The sequence below is a fragment of the Eumetopias jubatus genome, unplaced genomic scaffold (genome assembly GCF_037043125.1).
Source record: "Eumetopias jubatus isolate StellerSeaLion01/CBP00866 unplaced genomic scaffold, mEumJub1_p1.0 scaffold_6, whole genome shotgun sequence".
NCBI classification, from domain to species: Eukaryota; Metazoa; Chordata; class Mammalia; order Carnivora; family Otariidae; genus Eumetopias; species Eumetopias jubatus.
The window spans coordinates 21338512-21359715 of record NW_028274812.1 but is presented as its reverse complement, the minus strand read 5'-3'; the positions used below and the strand labels follow the sequence as shown (position 1 = coordinate 21359715).

Here is a 21204-nt window from a genome sequence, read left to right as displayed (position 1 = left end):
ACCCATCACCAGGCTAACCCATCCCCCCACCCCCCTCCCCTCTAGAACCCTCAGTTTGTTTTTCAGAGTCCATTGTCTCTAATTGCTCATCTCCCCCTCCGACTTACTCCCCTTCATTCTTCCCCTCCTGCTATCTTCTTCTTTTTCTTTTTTTAACATATATTGCATTATTTGTTTCAGGAGTACAGATCCGTGATTCATCAGTCTTGTACAATTCACAGTGCTCACCATAGCACATACCCTCCCCAATGTCTATCACCCAGCCACCCCATCCCTCCCACCCCCCATCACTCCAGCAACCCTCAGTTTGTTTCCTGAGATTAAGAATTGCTCATATCAGTGAGATCATATGATACATGTCTTTCTCTGATTGACTTATTTCACTCAGCATAACACCCTCCAGTTCCATCCACGTCGTTGCAAATGGCAAGATCTCATTCCTTTTGATGACTGCATAATATTCCATTGTGTATATATACCACTTCTTCTTTATCCATTCATCTGTCGATGGACATCTTGGCTCTTTCCACAGTTTGGCTATTGTGGACATTGCTGCTATAAACATTGGGGTGCACATACCCATTCGGATCCCTACATTTGTATCTTTGGGGTAAATACCCAGTAGTGCGATTGCTGGGTCATATGGTAGCTCTATTTTCAACTGTTTGAGGAACCTCCATACTGTTTCCCAGAGTGGCTGCACCAGCTTGCATTCCCACCAACAGTGTAGGAGGGTTCCCCTTTCTCCGCATCCCCGCCAACATCTGTAGTTTCCCGACTTGTTAATTTTAGCCATTCTGACGGGTGTGAGGTGGTATCTCATTAAGGTTTTGATTTGGATTTCCCTGATACCGAGCGATGTTGAGCACTTTTTCATGTGTCTGTTGGCCATTTGGATGTCTTCCTTGGAAAAATGTCTGTTCATGTCTTCTGCCCATTTCTTGATTGGATTATTTGTTCTTTGGGTGTTGAGTTTGATAAGTTCTTTATAGATTTTGGATACTAGCCCTTTATCTGATATGTCATTTGCAAATATTTTCTCCCATTCTGTTGGTTGTCTTTTGGTTTTGTGGACTGTTTCTTTTGCTGTGCAAAAGCTTTTGATCTTGATGAAATCCCAATAGTTCATTTTGCCCTGGCTTCCCTTGCCTTTGGCGATGTTTCTAGGATGTTTCTAGGATGATTTCCCTTGCCTTAGGCGATGTTGCTGTGGCTGAGGTCGAAGAGGTTGCTGCCTGTGTTCTCCTTTAGGATCTTGATGGACTCCTGTCTCACGTTTAGGTCTTTCAACCATTTGGAGTCTATTTTTGTGTGTGGCGTAAGGAAATGGTCCACTTTCATTCTTCTGCATGTGGCTGTCCAATTTTGCCAACACCATTTGTTGAAGAGACTGTCTTTTTTCCGTTGGACCTTCTTTCCTGCTTTGTCAAAGATGAGTTGACCATAGAGTTGAGCGTCCATTTCTGGGCTCTCGATTCTGTTCCATTGATCGATGTGTCTGTTTTTGTGCCAGTACCATACTGTCTTGATGATGACAGCTTTGTAATAGAGCTGGAAGTCTGGAATTGTGGTGCCGCCAGCTTTGCTTTTCTTTTTCAATATTCCTCTGGCTATTCGGGGTCTCCTCTGGTTCCATACAAATTTTAGGATTATTTGTTCCATTTCTTTGAAAAAGGTGGATGGTATTTTGATGGGGATTGCATTGAATGTGTAGATTGCTCTAGGTAGTACTGACATCTTCACAATGTTTGTTCTTCCAATCCATGAGCATGGAACGTTTTTCCATTTCTTTCTGTCTTCTTCAATTTCTTTCCTGAGTATTTTATAGTTTTCTGAGTACAGATCCTTTGCGTCTTTGGTTAAATTTATTCCTAGGTATCTTATGGTTTTGGGTGCAATTGTAAATGGGATCGACTCCTTGATTTCTCTCTCTTCTGTCTTGTTGTTGGCGTATAGGAATGCCACTGATTTCTGTGCATTCATTTTATATCCTGCTACTTTACTGAATTCCTGTATGAGTTCTAGCAGTTTTGGGGTGGAGACTTTTGGGTTTTCCACATACAGTATCATATCATCTGCAAAGAGTGAGAGTTTGACTTCCTCTTTGCCGATTTGGATGCCTTTGATTTCTTTTTGTTGTCTGATTGCTGTGGCTAGGACTTCTAATACTATGTTGAATAGCAGTGGTGAGAGTGGACATCCCTGCCGCGTTCCTGACCTTAGGGGAAAAGCTCTCAGCTTTTCCCCATTGAGAATGATATTCGCTGTAGGTTTTTCATAGATGGCTTTTATGATACTGAGGTATGTACTCTCTATCCCTATACTCTGAAGAGTTTTGATCAAGAAAGGATGCTGTACTTTGTCAAATGCTTTTTCTGCATCTATTGAGAGGATCATATGATTCTTGTTCTTTCTTTTGTTAATGTATTGTATCACATTGATTGATTTGTGGATGTTGAACCAGCCTTGCAGCCCAGGGATAAATCCCACTTGGTCATGGTGAATAATTCTTTTTTTTTTTTTTTTAATTTTTTTTAATTTTTTTATTCTTATGTTAATCACCATATATTACATCATTAGTTTTTGGTGCAGTGTTCCATGATTCATTGTTTGTTCATAACACCCAGTGCTCCATGCAGAACGTGCCCTCCTCAATACCCATCACCAGGTGAATAATTCTTTTAATGTACTGTTGGATCCTATGGGCTAGTATTTTGGTGAGAATTTTTGCATCCATGTTCATCAAGGATATTGGTCTGTAATTCTCCGTTTTGATGGGATCTTTGTCTGGTTTTGGGATCAAGGTAATGCTGGCCTCATAAAATGAGTTTGGAAGTTTTCCTTCCATTTCTATTTTTTGGAACAGTTTCAGGAGAATAGGTATTAATTCTTCTTTAAATGTCTGATAGAATTCCCCTGGGAAGCCATCTGGCCCTGGGCTTTTGTTTGTTGGGAGATTTTTGATGACTGCTTCAATTTCCTCAGTGGTTATAGGTCTGTTCAGGTTTTCTGTTTCTTCCTGGTTCAGTTTTGGTAGTTGATACATCTCTACGAATGCACCCATTTCTTCCAGGTTATCTAATTTGCTGGCATAGAGTTGCTCATAATATGTTCTTATAATTGTTTGTATTTCTTTGGTGTTGGTTGTGATCTCTCCTCTTTCGTTCATGATTTTGTTGATTTGGGTCATTTCTCTTTTCTTTTTGATAAGTCTGGCCAGGGGTTTATCAATCTTGTTAAATCTTTCAAAGAACCAGCTCCTAGTTTCGTTGATCTGTTCTACTGTTCTTTTGGTTTCTATTTCATTGATTTCTGCTCTGATCTTTATGATTTCTCTTCTCTGCTGGGTTTAGGCTTTATTTGCTGTTCTTTCTCCAGCTCCTTTAGGTATATGTAGGGTTAGGTTGTGTATTTGAGACCTTTCTTGTTTCTTGAGAAAGGCTTGTATTGCTATATACTTTCCTCTCAGGACTGCCTTTGCTCTATCCGAAAGATTTTTGAACAGTTGTGTTTTCATTTTCATTGGTTTCCATGAATTTTTTTAATTCTTCTTTAATTTCCTGGTTGACCCATTCATTCTTTAGTAGGATGCTCTTTCACCTCAATGTATTTGAGTTCTTTCTGACTTTCCTCTTGTGATTGAGTTCTAGTTTCAAAGCATTGTGGTCTGAAAATATGCAGGGAATAATCCCAGTCTTTTGGTACCGGTTGAGACCTGATTTGTGACCTAGGATGTGATCAATTCTGGAGAATGTTCCATGGGCACTAGAGAAGAATGTGTATTCTGTTGCTTTGGGATGGAATGTTCTGAATATGTCTCTGAAGTCCATTTGGTCCAGTGTTTCATTTAAAGTCTTTATTTCCTTGTTGATCTTTTGCTTAGATGATCTGTCCATTTCAGTGAGGGGGGTGTTAAAGTCCCCCACTATTATTGTATTGTTGTCAATGTGTTTCTTTGCTTTTGTTATTGATTGCCTTATATAATTGGCTGCTCCCACGTTAGGGGCATAGATATTTACAATTGTTAGATCTTCTTGTTGGATAGACCCTTTAAGTAGGATATAGTGTCCTTCCTCATCTCTTATTACAGTCTTTGTTTTAAAATCTAATTTGTCTGATATAAGGATTGCCAACCCAGCTTTCTTTTGGTGTCCATTAGCATGGTAAATGGTTTTCCACGCCCTCACTTTCAATTTGGGGGTGTCTTTGGGTCTAAAATGAGTCTCTTGCAGACAGCATATCGATGCATCTTGTTTTTTAATCCAATCTGATAGCCTGTGTCTTTTGATTGGGGCATTTAGCCCGTTTACATTCAGGGTAACTCTTGAAAGATATGAATTTAGTGCCATTGTATTGCCTGTAAGGTGACTGTGACTGTATATTGTCTGTGTTCCTTTCTGATCTATGGTGCTTTTAGGCTCTCTCTTTGCTTAGAGGACCCCTTTCAATATTTCTTGGAGGGCTGGTTTTGTGTTTGCAAATTCCTTTAGTTTTTGTTTGTCCTGGAAGCTTTTTATCTCTCCTTCAATTTTCAATGAGAGCCTAGCTGGATATAGTATTCTTGGCTGCATATTTTTCTTGTTTAGTGCTCTGAAGATCTCATGCCAGTCCTTTCTGGCCTGCCAGGTCTCTGTGGATAAGTCTGTTGCCAATCTAATATTTCTACCATTGTAGGTTACATATCTCTTCTCCCGAGCTGCTTTCAGGATTTTCTCTTTGTCTCTGAGACTCGTAAGTTTTACTATTAGATGTCGGGGTATTGACCTATTTTTATTGTTTTTGAGGGGGGTTCTCTGTGCCTCCTGGATTTTGATGCCTGTTTCCTTCCTCACATTAGGGAAGTTCTCTGCTATAATTTGCTCCAGTATACCTTCTGCCCCTCTCTCTCTTCTTCTTCTGGGATCCCAATTATTCTAATGTTGTTTCATCTTATCGTATCGTTTATCTCTTGAATTGTCCCCTCGTGATCCTGTAGTTGTTTATCTCCCTTTTCTCAGCCTCTTTATTTTCCATCATTTGGTCTTCTATATCGCTGATTCTCCTGCCTCATTTATCCTAGCAGTTAGTGCCCCCATTTTTGATTGCACCTCATTAATAGCCTTTTTGATTTTGACTAGGTTAGATTTTAGTTCTTTTATTTCTCCAGAAAGCGTTTCTCTAATAACTTCCACACTTTTTTCAAGCCCAGCTAGTATCTTTAAAGTTATGATTCTGAACTCTAGGTCCGACATCACACTAATGTCAGTATTAAGTAGGTCCCTGGCAGACAGTACTACCTCTTGTTCTTTTTGCTGAGGTGATTTTTTTCGTCTTGTCATTTTGTCCAGAGAACAGATGAATGAGAGAACAGAATGCTAACAGGTTAACAATGTCTCCAGCAAATATACTCTATACAAATCAGAAAAGACCTGAAACCAGGGGACAAGAAAGGGAAAGAAAGAAGAGGAAAAAAAAAAGGAAAAAGAAAAAGATAAAAACAAAGAAAAACAGAACAAAACAAAAAAAAACAGAATATGATCAAATATGATCAGGCTAGTGCATAGATCAGTGCCACACACTAGCTTTTGGGCATATTTTGGTCTGTTAGAAGAAAGTTCCTGCTAAAATTTTAAAGGAAGAAAGACTTATATATGTACAAAATAAGGGTTGATACAATGAAGGGATGGCAGATGACTGTAAAGATGAAAATTATAAAAGATTTTATAAAAGGAATTGATAAGATAAGTTTTTGAAAAGAAAAAAGATTTAAAAAGAAAAAGAAAAAAGAAAAAAAGAAAAAAAGAGGGAGAGAATGTGATCAGGCTGGAGACTAGAACAAAGCCATACACTAGTGATTTAGGGTATATTTTGATCTGTTAGAAGAAACTGTATCTCAAAATTTTAAAGAGAGAACAACTTACATATATATGCCAAAAATAAGGGTAACTACTATGAAGAGATAAAATATGACTCTAAAAATGAAAAATAAAAATTTTTTTTAAAAAAAGGGATTGATAAGATGTTGTTTGAAAAAGGGAAAAAGAAAAATTAAAAAAAAGTAAAAAAACTTAACTTTGAAAAACTAATGAATTATGGTAAAAAAGCCATGAATTCTATGTGCAGTATTCCCCTAGCGCTGGAGTTCTCCCGTTCTCCTTGATGGGTAAACTTGGTCTTGGCTTGCGGGCTGTTCATGCTGATCTTCTGGGGGAGGGGCCTGTTGCCCTGGTTCCCAAATGTCTTTGCTGGAGGCGGAATTGCCCCGCCCTTGTGAGTCCGGGCTAAGCAAGCTGCTCGGGTTTGCTCTCAGGAGCTTTTGTTCCCTCCAAGCTCTCGGTACAGCTTTGGAGGACCAGGGTGAAAATGGTGGCCTCCCAATCTCCGCCCGGAGGAGCTGAGAACTCGGGGCCCCGCTCCTCAGTGTGCCCCCAGAGAAAAGCAGTCACTCCCGTCTCCCCGGTCTCCAGCCACACTCCGTGCTCACCCGGCCTGTGATCGAGCGTTTCTATGTCTGGCACCCGACCCCGTGTGGAGTCTCCAAACCCAGCAGATCCCTGCGGTGCGCTTCTGCGTCGCTCCTCCCGGGGGAGGAAGGCGGAGTCTGCCCAGCTCTGCCGCTTGTTGGGTCCCTGCTGGAGGAGCAGTGGCCCGACTGGGCCGCGGATCACAGTTTATGGCAACCCCGAGCTGAGAGCCCGCGCCTCGGCTCCGTCTCTGCAGCCGGCTTCCCTGCTCCGATACCTGGGAGCTCTGGCGCACTCAGGCACCCCCGGTCTTTCTGTGACCGCGAGGGTCCTGAGACCACACTGTCCCGCGAGGGTTCCACCCCCCGCTTAGCCACTGGAGCGACGTCCCTCAGCGGAGCCGACTTCTAAAAGTTCCGATTTTGTGCTCCGCGGCTCTAGCACTTGCCAGAAGCGGCCAACGGAGGCCCCCTCCCCCGCCATCTATCCTCCCGAATATCGCCTCGGATTCACTTCCCTGCACGTCCTACCTTCCAGAAACTGGTCGCTTTTCTGTTCAGAGAGTTGTTACTATTCTTATCTTCGATCTCCTGTTGAGTTTGTACGTGTTCAGAATGGTTTGATCCCTATTCAGCTGAATTCCTGAGACCAGACGAAATCAGGGTCTCCTACTCCTCCGCCATCTTGCCTAGATTTATTCTTATATTTCCCAAAAACTGTAACCTTGGCGTTCCTGCCTTTAAAAGCCTAGAAGATGGCAGAAAGTGTTTGCAAGGGTTCAAGAAGTTCTGTGTAACCTGAACACATATGTTTCGTCCCCTGGAAGAAATAGCTTCCTCATCTTCTGCCAAGTCTGTCCCCCACCGGCCCCTCAATAAGTCATGCACACAACACACGTGTGTGCACACACACACAACAACAGTAAGAATCTGCATACTGGCAGGAGTACTCCTTATTCTTCATGTATTCTGGTCTCAAGTGAAATAAAGATTGGGGAGGATTATAAATTCCAAGATGAGAATGTCACTTTTTAGATCCCTAAGAAGATACTACTCAGATAAATAACATTGCCTTGGATTGCCAGAATTTGTTTTCACTCTTTATGCTTTAATCAGCTGAATACAAATTGATTATTTGGAAGTTCCTTGATTCCTATATTCCTATATAAACTTTCATAAGCATATGTAAAGAAGGTATTAGCAGAGTCTGCAAAAGCCAGGGTCCACGTCATTCTGGAGATTCTCTCTTTTACATATAGCATCTCTTAGCTTCTATTGTGCTTTGTGACTTACAGAGTTGATTTTCTCTCCCTTATTTCTCCCCACCCTGAGGAGTGGTCTGGGGCATTGAAGACAGAAAAGCAGCCACTCCATCAGACAACGTGCAGTTCACTCATAATTTTGATAGGGACAGTGGGTAGAGGAGTGAAGTTGGAAATGAAATATATGTGGGTTCAATCATGAATGGGACATGAGTTTGTGCACTCCTCGTTTGAGAGTTTTGTCTGTGAAGAAGAGAAAAAGGTAATAGAGAGCAGGAAATGTAGATTCAAGGTAGGGATGAGAGAGATTGTGTGTGTAAGGATGGCAGATCCTTCAACATTTATATTCTGAGAATGGTCTTATTGAGAAGGGGGTTAATAATGCAACACAAGAGATTTTAAAGAAATCTTTGGGGAAGAATTGGCCTTTGATAGGAGGAGGAATTCCTCAAAGGAGGAGAGAAGAAGACAATCTGACAGGTAGAAGGTAATTTATTGATTTGGTGGTGGGAAGATGAAGGAATTCTAATCTGGTGGTTTCTAGTTTTTTTCAATGAAGTGTGAGATCAAGTGAAATGATATAAGGCAGGGAGGGAACTTACTTAGGTTTGGGAGAGAGAAGGCAGTAATAAATTGTCTTAGGGTCTGGGAAGCAAGTTTATTAGGGAATGTTGTGTGGTTGCCAGCAGTTGGACATTTGAGGTTTGAAGTTAAATATTTAAAGTAAAATTAGTCTGTGTGTTGAGTGATTTTCTCCAGCTGTATTCATGCACAGCTGCTCAGGTCCAGAGAAGGCAAGTAATTGAGCTGATCCATGCTTGGGTTTTGCCAGGAGTGAGCGAGAAGCAAGACAGATGAGATTGTTTGTAATGATTATAATGATGGGCCATGGACTCAGATTTAGACAGATTCATCAGAAAGATGTTAGAATCTCAGTCATGCAAGTATACTTACATATTAAGAACACAGGCTTAAAATCAGACCATCTGGGTTCAAATTCCATTTCTACTACTTACTAACTCTGAGACTTGGAGCAAGTTATCTAAGTGCCCCCCCCGCCCTAGTTCCTTCATCTGTAAAATGGGGATACTGTTGGCACCCAACTCACTGAGTTTTTATGCAGATTGAGTTTACACAAGGAAAGTTTTGGAAGAACACCTGGTACAGAGTGGACACTCAAATAGTAGGCTATTACTGTAATTAATTTTAGGCATCCTGACCTGTGTCATCTCTCACTATGCACAGCAAAGAAGAAATATTTCTCTTTCTGTGATTGTCTTACCCCTGAACAATATGGGTCGTTCTTTTTCTCTCACTTGTATTTTTAATTAACTGACTCACCTTTAATTTTTTTCTCTTATATGCCCTTAAAATTGCAGTTGAAATGAAGCGACACATGGCAAAACTCACAAAGTCCAGTTTCAAGCATAAAATTGAGTAAATAAGTAACAAGTAAATGTGTTTGACTAAGTGTCAGTTGTGGTGTAAGCAGGTTGCCTTCTTGCCATCTTTTAAGGTTTTATGGGAAAAAATGATGCCACTCTAATGAGGACAGATGGGTTTAAAAAGTTTCTTCCCCAGAGCAGTCTATTGCCCAGAAATCAGTATCTTTTCAATCTATCAAAATTACTTGTACTTTGCTGTTGGTTCTTTTTCTCATATATTGAACCATGTTGTTCTACCACATTTTTGTGTTCTATTCATTGTTGTACAATCTTACTTGTGTTTTACTTTCTGTGGCTCATCAGAATACATTATGAATAATAATAAGTAGAAACGTGTATCGCTTATTAACCTCCTTGGTTCAATATTTCATCAAAGTCCATAAAATACAGAGAGTACATGTTATCTCAGCCAGGACACTTAAGAGTATAGGGGGTGCTCTTTTAATAAGTATATGGGATAGCAGGTAGAAACTAGAACTGCCTAGGGCATTAAAGGGTGATAAAAAAAAAAACAGTTAATGGAGATTTCATGCACAGCACAGTGATTACCCACAATAGTACTATGTTTTAAACTTCAAAGTTGCTAGGAGACTGGATTTTAAATATTTTCACCACAAAACAGAAATGGTAATTATGTGATGGGATGGAGGGGTTAGCTAACACAACCGTGGTAATCCTACTGCAATGTATAAATGTATCAAACCAACATGTTGAACACCTTAAACTTACACAGTGTTACATCTCAATTAAAAAATAAAAATTTAAAAATAAATCAAAAATTAGGTAAAATCTTGAGTCTCATAGAATATAAAAAGAGCATGTGTCAAATATTTCATTTAACTCACTAATCACAGAATGGGTTAGAAGTTATAAGAGGTTCCCAGGAGAATACTAAGAATTTCATCTTCACAGTCAAATAAGGGATGCTAAAATGAAGTTTACCACTCAGTGTAAAGCTGATTCATTGGTCAGTGTCCACAGGACAGTAATCATTTGCATCCCAATGGACACAGTTTGCATTTCTATGGATAAGAAACATTTGCATTGCTATCAGTTTTTTCAATTTCCGGAGTTTAAAATAGCTCAGAGACCCACTGACTTTTTTGCCCGCATGAAAGGCCTTCTCAGTTTTTCCCTTCACAAGCAGACCGAGCACAGCTCAGCACCCTACTTACACATCACATGCTCTCACTATTGCTTTCTTTGTATGATTTTGGACTTACCTGTTGATTGCTGCTTTGTTAGATTTTTTTACAGTTTATCAAGCTGTACAGTTTGAGGTTCTACTCCTCTTTCAGATATGAGGTTGGACAGAACCTAAGCTGTTGTTATTTGTGGGGTGGGTGGGGGGAGCAGAGAATGCTACTTTCAATTCTGTTTTGGTTGCCTGGTCTGGGAGGACTTGGAAGCATTTTGGCTGGACGAGCTGAGCAATCTGCAGCTGTTCAAATACTTAGAGCCTTTGGGTTGATTGTGGATTTTCCTTTAAAATCCTCCCCCCGCCCCCCTCAAAAAAAAGAGAAGGAGAGAGAGAAAGAAAAAAAGAAAACCCAACAGCCAACTGCATCTATTACCTTTTTTTTTTTTTTAACTGTTGTTTGGTAAGCTGCAGTTATACTTCTGTAACCAGAGGCTGTGTTTATTTTCAGCGTTGGCAGTTCTGCCTAATGAATCAACTGGTATTGAATTCACAAAGGGAGATGCCGTTTCCCTCCCTCCATCTGTTTGCCAAATGTGTGTGTTCCCTCAGCTCCTAGTAGTTGTTTCACTCAGAAGAGCCATCAGCAAGTGGGTCTTCTCATTGAATTCTCAGCCACTGCCATGCTGCCATGTGGGATTTGCCCCTCGTGGTTCCATAGGACTTGTTTGCCAAAGCTCCACACTTGTGATTCTAGAGAGAGAAAGAGTACTTAACATTGGTTGTTTAAGTATAAAGTTTGGCTCTGCATTACTCAGCTTTAGTTTGGTTCTTGAGCTTTGATTTGGGCCTTCATGATGGGATGTCTGCCTCTGGACAGTAGTGTTGCCATGGGGATTTAAATTACTCCAGAGAGACAGGGGTTGTGGGAATACTGGTCGGCTGTCTAGCACTGGGAGCTCCTGATGGATTTTTTTGAATTACCCTCTATTTCCAGCAAATCCTTCTTTAATTCTTACTGATGGTAGGGAGGAAGTTGTTTTATTAACAAAAGCTGGAGGGGTCTTTATTTTTTTGTTTTTGCTTTGTTTTTTACTTCATGCATGAGAAGCTTTTTAGGTCGTTTACTTCTCACATATGAACGTGCATATCAATCCCATGGGATTTTGTTTAAGCTGAAGATTCCAGTTCAATAGAAAGAGTAGAAGTCAGAGATTCAGCATTTCTATCAAGCTGTGGGCCACACTATGAACAGTAAGAATTTTAGGTCAGACAGCTTCAGTACTTTCTCTGTGGTCTTTGGAGCAACTTGGAGGGGGAAATGGTAGAATGGTTTGGTTGGTGTTCAGCAGCCGAATACAAAGTGGAAACATTTTTACCTCTGCATTGGTGTCAAGAACCAGGTACGGGAGTTAGACAACTTTCCAGCTTCCCCTGGGATAGACCTTCACATTTTAGGCATGTTAATTTATGTGAGATTTTTTTTGGAATTTCCGGAACATTTTACATACCCAATTTCATATCTAAACTTCAAATATTTTTGAAAGCAAATTATGAGTTCTTGGTGGGGTTCTGTTATATATATGCATATGTAACAGTGATTATGTTCTTTTCTCAGTGACAGGTCCCAATTTTTTATATATTACCTAGATTAAAAAAATAATCTCTCTTAAATTTGATGGCATGAATATTTTAATACCACTCTCTCGTGTACTGTGCCATTTCACTTAGTTTACTAAACAGTTTTGTAAGAACTGAGTGTTATCTAAGAAGTCTTTTGAGTACTGTTAAACGTTATTACTCTATTCTGACCTAGAAAAGGGATAGTAAACTATTTTTAAATATAAGGACACTGACCCATTGAAGTTAGGAGCTGTTCACTTCACACGCAGACACAAAGAAGGAACCTAATTTAAGCAGTAAGTGGATTTGTTCTACCTGCATCTTATTTCCGAAAGCCTTCGAATTCTGTGACTTAGTTTTGGAATTTACAGAAAAAGAGAAAATGTAAAACTTGCTTCTTAAGTGAAGAATAAGCATCATGAGAAAAACTGTTGAATGTCAGTCAAAAAGTACTGGTTAACTGAGGGAGGCTGATTGCTGAGAGGAGCATGAAGTCGCATTGGCAAGAGATTCATGCAGAAGGGGGGTAGAGAATCCAGATACACAAGAAGAGGGTGTTGTGGAGGAAAAACAACTTTTCCTCCACCCTTTTGGGGGGGGTGGTAGAGAATCCAGATACACAAGAAGGGGGTGTTAGGGAGGAAAAGCAACTTTTCCTCCACCCTTTTAGGTTTAGTTTCTGGGGGTCTATGAATTATGCTGACAAAAGACAGATTAGCAAGAGAAGAGCATTTGCTTATGCATGCAATGCACATACTGTGATGAGTAACTCAAAGGAATGGTTAGAATTGGGGGCATATGTACCTAGCTTAGCAGGGGAAAGAAGTTGGGGAGAAAAGGCTCCTTTGTGAAGACCCAATAGGTTTCTTTAGGAAAGATAAATGGGCTTTTTAGGAGAATAAACACGAGATAAGAAAGTTTGTGATAATGTTTGTTGATGCAGGTGCAAGTAGTTTTGCTGTCTTCTTCCTAGCCATGAAACTCCTCCAGAGAGAGGATTTATGGTAGCCTTGTTTCCCAGAAGTTGCTGCGTTTAGTCAGATAAAGGAAACTCTGAAAAGACCTCTTTCTACATCTGTTCAATCTCAGATGTCTTTAGCTTGAAATAATCTTTATATCAATTCTAGGGCTCTGAGCGAGCCCCCACAGGGGAGAAGGACTAATTTACACCAAGGAAGGAGAGACTGGAGGTTAAAGAGGAGGGAGCCTCACTTGACTGTGAGGTGAAGATGTTATTCAGAGTTAAACTCTTCATTTCTCAGTTCTTTGGAAATTTCATTAGGACTTCTAAAGTTTAGCAACTCTTCATAGCACTTCTGCTCTCGGAGGATTTATTCTGAATGAGGATCTATATCTGCCTAACACAAGTAGAGTTATTCTGGAAACTACATTGATTTGGCTGCATCAAGCCTGAGGCCCCAGGGTCACACTTCATATCTGGGTTTTAATTTGTAGTTGTAAATCTTTTCGAAAGAGGTAAAACAACATTTTTTACTTATATTTTCACAACATAATTGCTCAAATAAAAATTTATTATTGTTGTTTCAAAAGTCCAAATAATAACTGGACATCGGTTTCAGAATGATCCATCATGGGGATCATTTTGCATGTATTTTTAAAAACTTAGAATAAACATTCTATTTGCATACATTCTATGTGACCTATATTATTTTGTATGTTCTTTAATTTAAATATACTACCCTTTTTCCCCCCAGCCACCAAACACAGACAACCTGTTGGGATCATCCTAAAATGACTGAACTCTTTCAAACCCTTGGTGAGTGCTCTTTTATTTAATTAACCTAAACGACTGATAACTGTATATTCTTAATCGGAAACTAAGCACCCGTTTTTCCGACATGGCATGGTATGTTTAAAAGATTGTGTCACTGACATAGAAAAAGCAGTTGAATTTCTGAGGGCAATGCAGGAAACAGTTTTTACCTTTCTTCTTGAGAGAACACGTGGTTTGAAATCGCATGAAGTTGATTTTAAAAGGAGGAATGCAAGCTCCCTCATATTGAGTCATCTTAAACTTCAGCTTTGCCTGAAAACAAAAACAATGACAGCGCAGCAACCTCGAATTCATTGCTTTAAATTTCCTGTTAGCTCACATTTTGTTCAGTTTATCTTACGAAATTGGCTTGCCTAATTTCATTTTGTCGTATGTTCATTTTCATGAAGTAGTCATGAAAAGCTAAAATCATTTTAATATAAAAATGTAAGAAAACACAGGAGGCGAGAATTCTAATCTTGTAGATTTCTGGTAGAATATGACTTTGAACTGATGACCTAGCCTGCTTCCTTTAGGTTGGTCCAGTGGTTTTGAAAGAGTTTTCTCTTTGGGTAGCTCAGGCACTGCTGGAGGGGAGAGAAGCACCCGAAGGTTCTCACACCCACTCCCACTTTGGCAGGGAGGGAGCACCCCTCTTGATCTCTTTAAATGTCAGGCATCTGTTGAGCTTTCATTTGGATGGGTGAGGGCGGCTAACGAAAGCTGAACAAATGAGAGAAAAGCCAGGGCTTTCTTTCGTTTGTAAAGTGAAGGTACAAACTTGATGATTTCTGAGTTTGCTTCCAGTTCAACAGTCTCTAATACAGACAATTCTGTCTTCAGGACACAGAGAAAGAAATTATGGTATCTTTTTTTGAACTTGATACCAAATCTTTTTTAGTACCAAACTTTGATACCAAAGTGTTTTGTTTTTTTAGCTGAAATATAATTGGCATATAAGATTATATTAGTTACAGGTGTACAATATAATGGTTCAATATTTGAATGTATTATGAAGCTGTCCATCAGAGTGTCTACCTAACCATCTATCACCTCATGTCATTATAACATTTTTTATTCTTGTGATAACTTTTAAGATCGACTCTTTTAGCAACTTGCAAATATACAGTATTATTAACTACATTTAACCTCTTGTTTCTAAAGATCTGAATATAGATTATGGGATAATTTTAAGCATATCCATAAAAGAGCAGAAGAAGCAAATAGATCAGGTTGGAAGAAGTAAGACTAGCTTTAGGAGTAGTGACAGGAACAGCCTCGTTGACAGAAAACTGATTGTCCTTGAGGAAGATTTCCCGGGAGGAGAGTCCCTCCTGGCAGCAGAGAAGGAAGGGCCCTGCACCTACAGTGTGATGGATTTATTAAGCCTTCAGAAGTTAACAGGCCATGTTTCCTTTTCCTCATTCCCCTCCTTTTCCTATTGGATAATGCTCTCTTGAAAGCTGTGTAGCACTGCTTTGGAATGTATCTCACTATGGTGCTAATGAACATTTAATTACTCTCTTAAATAAATGCTGTGGATTTTGAGAGAAGACTTTTTAGTGAGAACGGACATAATACTTTTCCATCATCTGAAGTAAACAAATACGTTCTTGCCATTCAACAGAAGTTAAGTAATAAGCCTGCCTTTGAATGTGTTCCTTTTCCATTTCAGCTGACCTGAATAATGTACGTTTCTCTGCCTACCGCACGGCCATCAAAATCCGAAGACTACAAAAAGCACTGTGTTGTGAGTTATTCTACCGAAGTTAATCACTCTGTTCTTTGGATTGCCTTTTTTTTTTTTTTTTTTTGAGACAGAGATAAATGAAGAGGGTGATGTGTTTGTAGTTAATCTCATTTGCAGTGTATCTCACTCAAGTAATTGGCTGTGTTTCTATAAATACTCTATTATTTGCCCCATCAGCATGCATGCAGTAGTAAAACAAATGAACATATGCCGTTCTCAGTTGGAGACCAAAATTAGCCAAAATACAGGAGTAACATAAAAAGCTTTTGCAAAAATTATGCTGCCACCCAATTTAAAGGGATTAAATCAGGAAATCAAAGTAGTAGATCATTGCCTTCTTAGTACTTTGTATTCACTTGGAGGTATAGGATTCCAAACAGTATGATTCAATGCAATCATATAATAAAGAAATACTAAAAAATAATATTCCTGATCCAAATTTGAACTGGCACCTAGAAAATTAGCTAAGAGGCTCTGGATTTATTTAAATATATTTTGAGATGTTTGGTCTTATCAACATGAACTTTTCCTGCAGAGTTTGTTCTGGGTAATGTTCTGTGATAAGCATTTTACCAAAGAGGTATTCCTCCCTACCCTCCCGACACACATGCCCAAACAACCTAACTTTAAACAGAAATATGAATACTTGTAATAATATAGATTTAATCTCTCTGAATTCTCTTTGTGCCATAGTTTTACTGATTGAGTCTATTCAAAGAACATGTAGGCCTTGTCAGATAGTTAATATGGAAACTGACATCCGCCCATATTTTTACAGCCTGGTAATTTGAGTAATTCCAAGTGTTCTTGTTGCTACCTTTTGTTAACAGTTGTTACATGTCTAGGCAGTTCAGTGAAGCTTTGAATATTACTCTTCAAAAAATCATATATTAAGGTTAAAAATCTGCTCTTTAAAGGTCAGTAGAAATTAGAATTACATTTTGAACTGGTTACATGAGGAGAGGTGAGGGAAGAGAAGTAGAAATCATTCAGAAAAAACCCACAGCCATGGAAAGCTTTAAGATAGGAAGAACTTACTTAAGTTATGTGTGGAAGGGAGGTCTTCAGGGCTAAAAAACACCTCCAGATTTACGGATGAAAGAAAAAAAATTAGATGATTTTGATGCACATAATCTGCAGATAACTTCCAGATAACTGGAAGCAACTGGTGCAGAATTACCAGTACAAACCAGTAAAACCAACACAGCCTGGCCAGTGATCTGTACGTTGAGCCAGAAGGGAACAGGAAGTGAATTAGGAGCATACAAAAGGGATGTTCAGTGAGCTCAGTGAGTCCGTGGTGACAGCAGTTTTGAAAGAGGCTCAGCTGCATGTCCAGTATCCAGCTGACAGATCTGGAAGGTCTTCTCAGGCCTGATGAGCTATAAAATGAGGACAAATGACTCAGCCACAAAATCTCCATTGACCAAAGACTGCTTTTTTGTCATGATGAACGTGGTTCGAGTTTTCAGTAGTACTTCTGGCCAGATAAACATATCAACACATTTGATATTTTCCTCTGCTGGTTCTTTTGAGTTCTCAAGAAAAAATCTCCCTCCTTCAGCTCATTCCTTCAAACCTGAGAGGAGCAGAAGAGGAAGGCCTCCCCCTTCCAAGCTACATGACATGTAGAAATGCATACTAAGAAAAGCGCTGAGTTGCGTTGGATTGTAAATATTCGAGGTGATGTGTTTGGAGCCACCTGGCCCTCACTTTTCCCGCTGCCCCTGCCCCCACTGCTCGTCAGCCCGGGGCCTCTGCACCACTTGTCAGCTCACCTGTTCATGATTAATCTCTTCCTCCTCCCATCTTCTCTGTTTACTTGAAATGCCCTGACCCTTCCTCCGCAAAGGTCTATAACCCTTTATCCCTCCCAGACACTGTTAAAAATTTACTTCTTTTGGAAACGTTTACAAGCTAATCCCACCTGCCTCCAATTTTTCCAGAACTTTATGATTGCCTGTAACGACTGTTTCTCACCTAGGCGCCATATGCTTGCCTTTGTGTGATAGGTAATATCAGGAGGAGTGCACTGCGGACAGCTCAGGTCAGGGGTGGTCTTATTTTGTGTAAACCCCCACCCAGCATGAGGTCCTCATGTAGAGGGTGTGCTGTCACTGCTTTGTCACTGTTCATTCATTTACTGGACTCCATGATTGTGCAGGAGATAAGACCACGTAAAGAGACTTGGTTCCCACACTCCAGGAACCTACACTCAGAGATAGCAGGTTATGCCTGGACACACGCTTTCAGCAGATTCCTCTTGCCCTCAGAATGGAATGGTCTTTGCCATGAAGAACAAGGCAAGCTTCCTTGAGTAGGAAGCACATAAGCCAGGCCTTAGCAGTCGCATAGGATTTAGGCACATGGCTATAAATCAGGGGTAAGGAGGAAGGGACTTCTGTACATAAGCATCAGAGGTGTGGTTGGCATTCAGGGAACGTAGTGGAGTCCGAATGGAGTGGGTTATGAACTATCCAGTATTCAGAAATGTCCTTAAAATCAGTTTAGATCCACTTGGAAGGTCATTTTTTTCCCATGAAACCTTTTCTCATTCGTTTAGTTTTTTTGTTCCTCAAGCTCTCAAAATGTTGCATTTAATGTTTGCATTTGTTTTTTATGGAGTGGGGTGCTATAGCACATTTTCTCTTTTGTGGGAGTTAGGAGATAGGCCCAGATGCAGATGTATGCTTTAGACGGTATCTAAGGCGGAAGGGAGGACCACGTGAACAGGGACAAGTACATGGTTCAGGTAAAAGATCATGGGGACTAAGCTGGCGGGTGTCGGTCATGGGGGGGCGAAGACGGTATGGATTGGTGAGGAGGAAAAAGAACTGATAACTGCGGCGATTTGCTAGTTGATAACCGGCAGAGGGTGAAAGAAGGACAGTGTTAGTACATTTCAGGATTTGCAGACTCGTAGTCCATAGAAGGTGGTAACACCATTACTGGATTGCAACATAATAAGACCTTTATTTGGGACATATTAAGGTAGAGGTCCCTGAAACAGAATAGGAGAGTTCTGTTTGGGAAAAGAACAGCAGGAATGTGGGTCGGGTGTTCAGGCAGGAGATGGGGATGAGAAAACAGAATCGGGAGCCATCCAGTGAGAAGGGATTACTGAAGTATTGACAGTGAGTGAGGGTATCAGGATTACAGAGGGAAGGGGCAATGATGCAAGACCTTGAGCACCATCTGTATTTCTGAGGTGTCTGGAGAAGAGGAGGTAGGAGAGGTGTTAAGAAGGAATGGTCAAGGGGCGCCTGGGTGGTTCACTTGGTTAAGCATCTGCTTCGGCTCAGGTCATGATCCCAGAGTCCTGGGATCGAGCCCCACATCAGGCTCCTTGCTCAGCAGAGAGCCTGCTTCTCCCTCTCCCTCTGCTGCTCCCCCCTGCTTGTGCTCTCTCTCTCTTTCAAATAAATAAATAAATAAAATCTTAAAAAAAAAAAAAAAGAAGGAATGGTTAAACAGTTCAAGAACCTAAGAGTTACAGAAGCCCAAGGTCAGGTGCTAAACTGTGTGGTTTTGCAGAACAGGAGAGTGATGATCCATTTCCATTCGATCCCCTGTGCCTCATATGTGGGATTAAAAAAAAAGCCTGAAAGTTGGTTAGAAAATGGTTCTGCTGTTTGTTTCATTTGCCACATGACCGAGCTGTCATTTGTCTCCCTTTGAAAAGAGAAAATCATAATTTTGTGTGATTTAAATGTAGTCTGTTTTTTAAAGGAACCTAAATGTGACACATTGCAGGAAGGATGGATGCCTGGCTTAGGCACTAAGGCGAAGTGTCAAAGTAAATCACTAAAAATTGAAGACATGATCATCTGTGGGATGTGCAAATTACTGTAACAGCTACAGAGTGTATCACAAAGGAGGCTGTTCTAGAAGAAATGCAAGGGCAGCACGATCCAAGAAATGGTCTTTCTGGAATTTGGTCTATTGTCACTTTATGCCACGTGTGGATACAATAGCAGTGCTGAGTTGCTGACATAATTAGCGTTGGAATTCAGAAAACTTAGAGCATTTTGGCAGTATTTGAATATGTTTCTTTGTGTCTGTGTGGAATTATAGTTCTGTTGCCACCATCATGAAGCACTTCTTTTTGTCAAGCACTGTGAAGGATGAGTTTGAATTTTCCTCCTGCCCTCTGGAAGTTTATAATTGAAAATAACGTACAGTGCCAAGAAGTAGGGTACAAGTGATATGGAAGATTCCAGATGGTTCTTAATTTTTTTTCTGATACCATCTCTAACTCATGTGAAGCTTACACAAGTTATTTTTGCAATTAGCTAAAATTTTACCAATGATGTATTTGATATCGGAAGGAAAGAGATTGACCTATTATCCAGACTTGTGTTTTATTTTTGTCTCTTTCTATCTCTTTTTTAAATGAAGTCTTCCGTGTTGAGTTGTTTTAGAAATAATTTTAATCTGTATAATTTTAAAGCAGTTCTTTTCCATTATAGGTAACTTGAAAAAAAATTATTCTATGGTATTTAAGCAGCAAGAGTGGACACATTTCATAAATGTCTTTAAAAATTTAAAATTAGTGGTTATTCAGTGGTTAAAAATAGATAAATACAAAGGAAGCTATTCGTTCATTTTATTTAACTGTCAAAATATGTCATTATATTTTCTGAGGGGATAGTTTTGCATCAGACAAGGAGGAAATAGTTGGCTATATTAAAATTAAAAGTTCCCCTGACCTTATTTCTTTTAAATTTAAAAAGTTAAATATGGTGGGGCACCTGGGTGGCTCAGTTGGTTGAGCATCCGGCTCTTGATTTTGGCTCAGGGCATGATCTCAGGGTCCTGGGATTGAGCCCCACATTAGGCTCTGTGCTCACTGGGGAGTCTGCTTGAGGATTCTCTCTCTCCCTCTTCCTCTGCCTCTCTCTTTCTAAAATAAAAAAATAAATAAATCTTTTTTTTTTTAAAGTTAAATAGGGAGATAGGGAAAACATTTTATAAAGCAGGAATTTCAATGAGCAGACCTTAAATTCATATAGGTTCTGTAATTTTCCAAACCCCTATCTTTTAGATTTAGAAGAGTCATTTCTACACTGTTTCCCTGTTCTCAGTTAGCTAAATAATGACTCAAAGTTGATTGAAAAGAAAGATTATGTAAGTTTTGTTCTTTTTTGTCTAAACCTTTCCTCCTGGGCCATGAGGATCTCCCCTAGCACAACACGTGCTTACCCCTGAGAGCCAAGTGTCTGCCTCAGCATGACCAGTGCTGCCCACGTGTAAGCCACACACCATCCATAGTGCTGTTGTCATTTCTGAGAGCCCCCTAGACTTCCTTGAATTCTTGTCTTTTCCCAAGCAGTTCTATCTTCCTGGAATTCTTTCCTTGCTTTACATGGTCTCTTGTATCTTATATTCTTTAAGGCCCATTTCAAACCCCACCTGCCCAGGGAGCCTTTTTTAGGCTCCTTCTACTCCCCTATGGTAATAGCTGTCCTAGAAATCTATGTATTCTCATTGCTTTTTCACTCCTTTAGTAAAGTTATCAGTACGCTCACTCTCCCTCTCTGACTGGCCATCTTTGAGAGCGGGGGCTTCAGCTTATCCTTCTGTGCCCATCTTGCTCTAGCCCTGGCCAGTCCCACTGTAGATGTCCTGCACATGAAGCATAAAAGTGGGAGCAAATACACAAAGGCCCATGGATGTGGCCTGTACTGTGGACCTCTACAAATCCCATGTAGCTAAAATGGCCTCTATGCCAAAGCATCATGGGAAGCAAACCAGGTTAGGGCCAGATTTG

The 21204-nt window shown here is 40.1% G+C and overlaps 1 protein-coding gene across 8 annotated transcripts in view; it reads left to right on the top strand.

Moving 5' to 3' along the window:
- Nucleotides 1–21204, top strand: part of UTRN (utrophin) — a 500702-nt gene that overhangs the window by 419176 nt on the left and 60322 nt on the right. For all 8 annotated transcript variants that reach the window (XM_088023855.1, XM_088023858.1, XM_088023856.1 and 5 more), the window contains 2 exons: nt 13626–13687; nt 15360–15434. In XM_088023855.1, coding sequence (XP_087879981.1) covers nt 13626–13687; nt 15360–15434 — 137 coding nt within the window. The remainder of the gene's footprint in view (nt 1–13625; nt 13688–15359; nt 15435–21204) is intronic.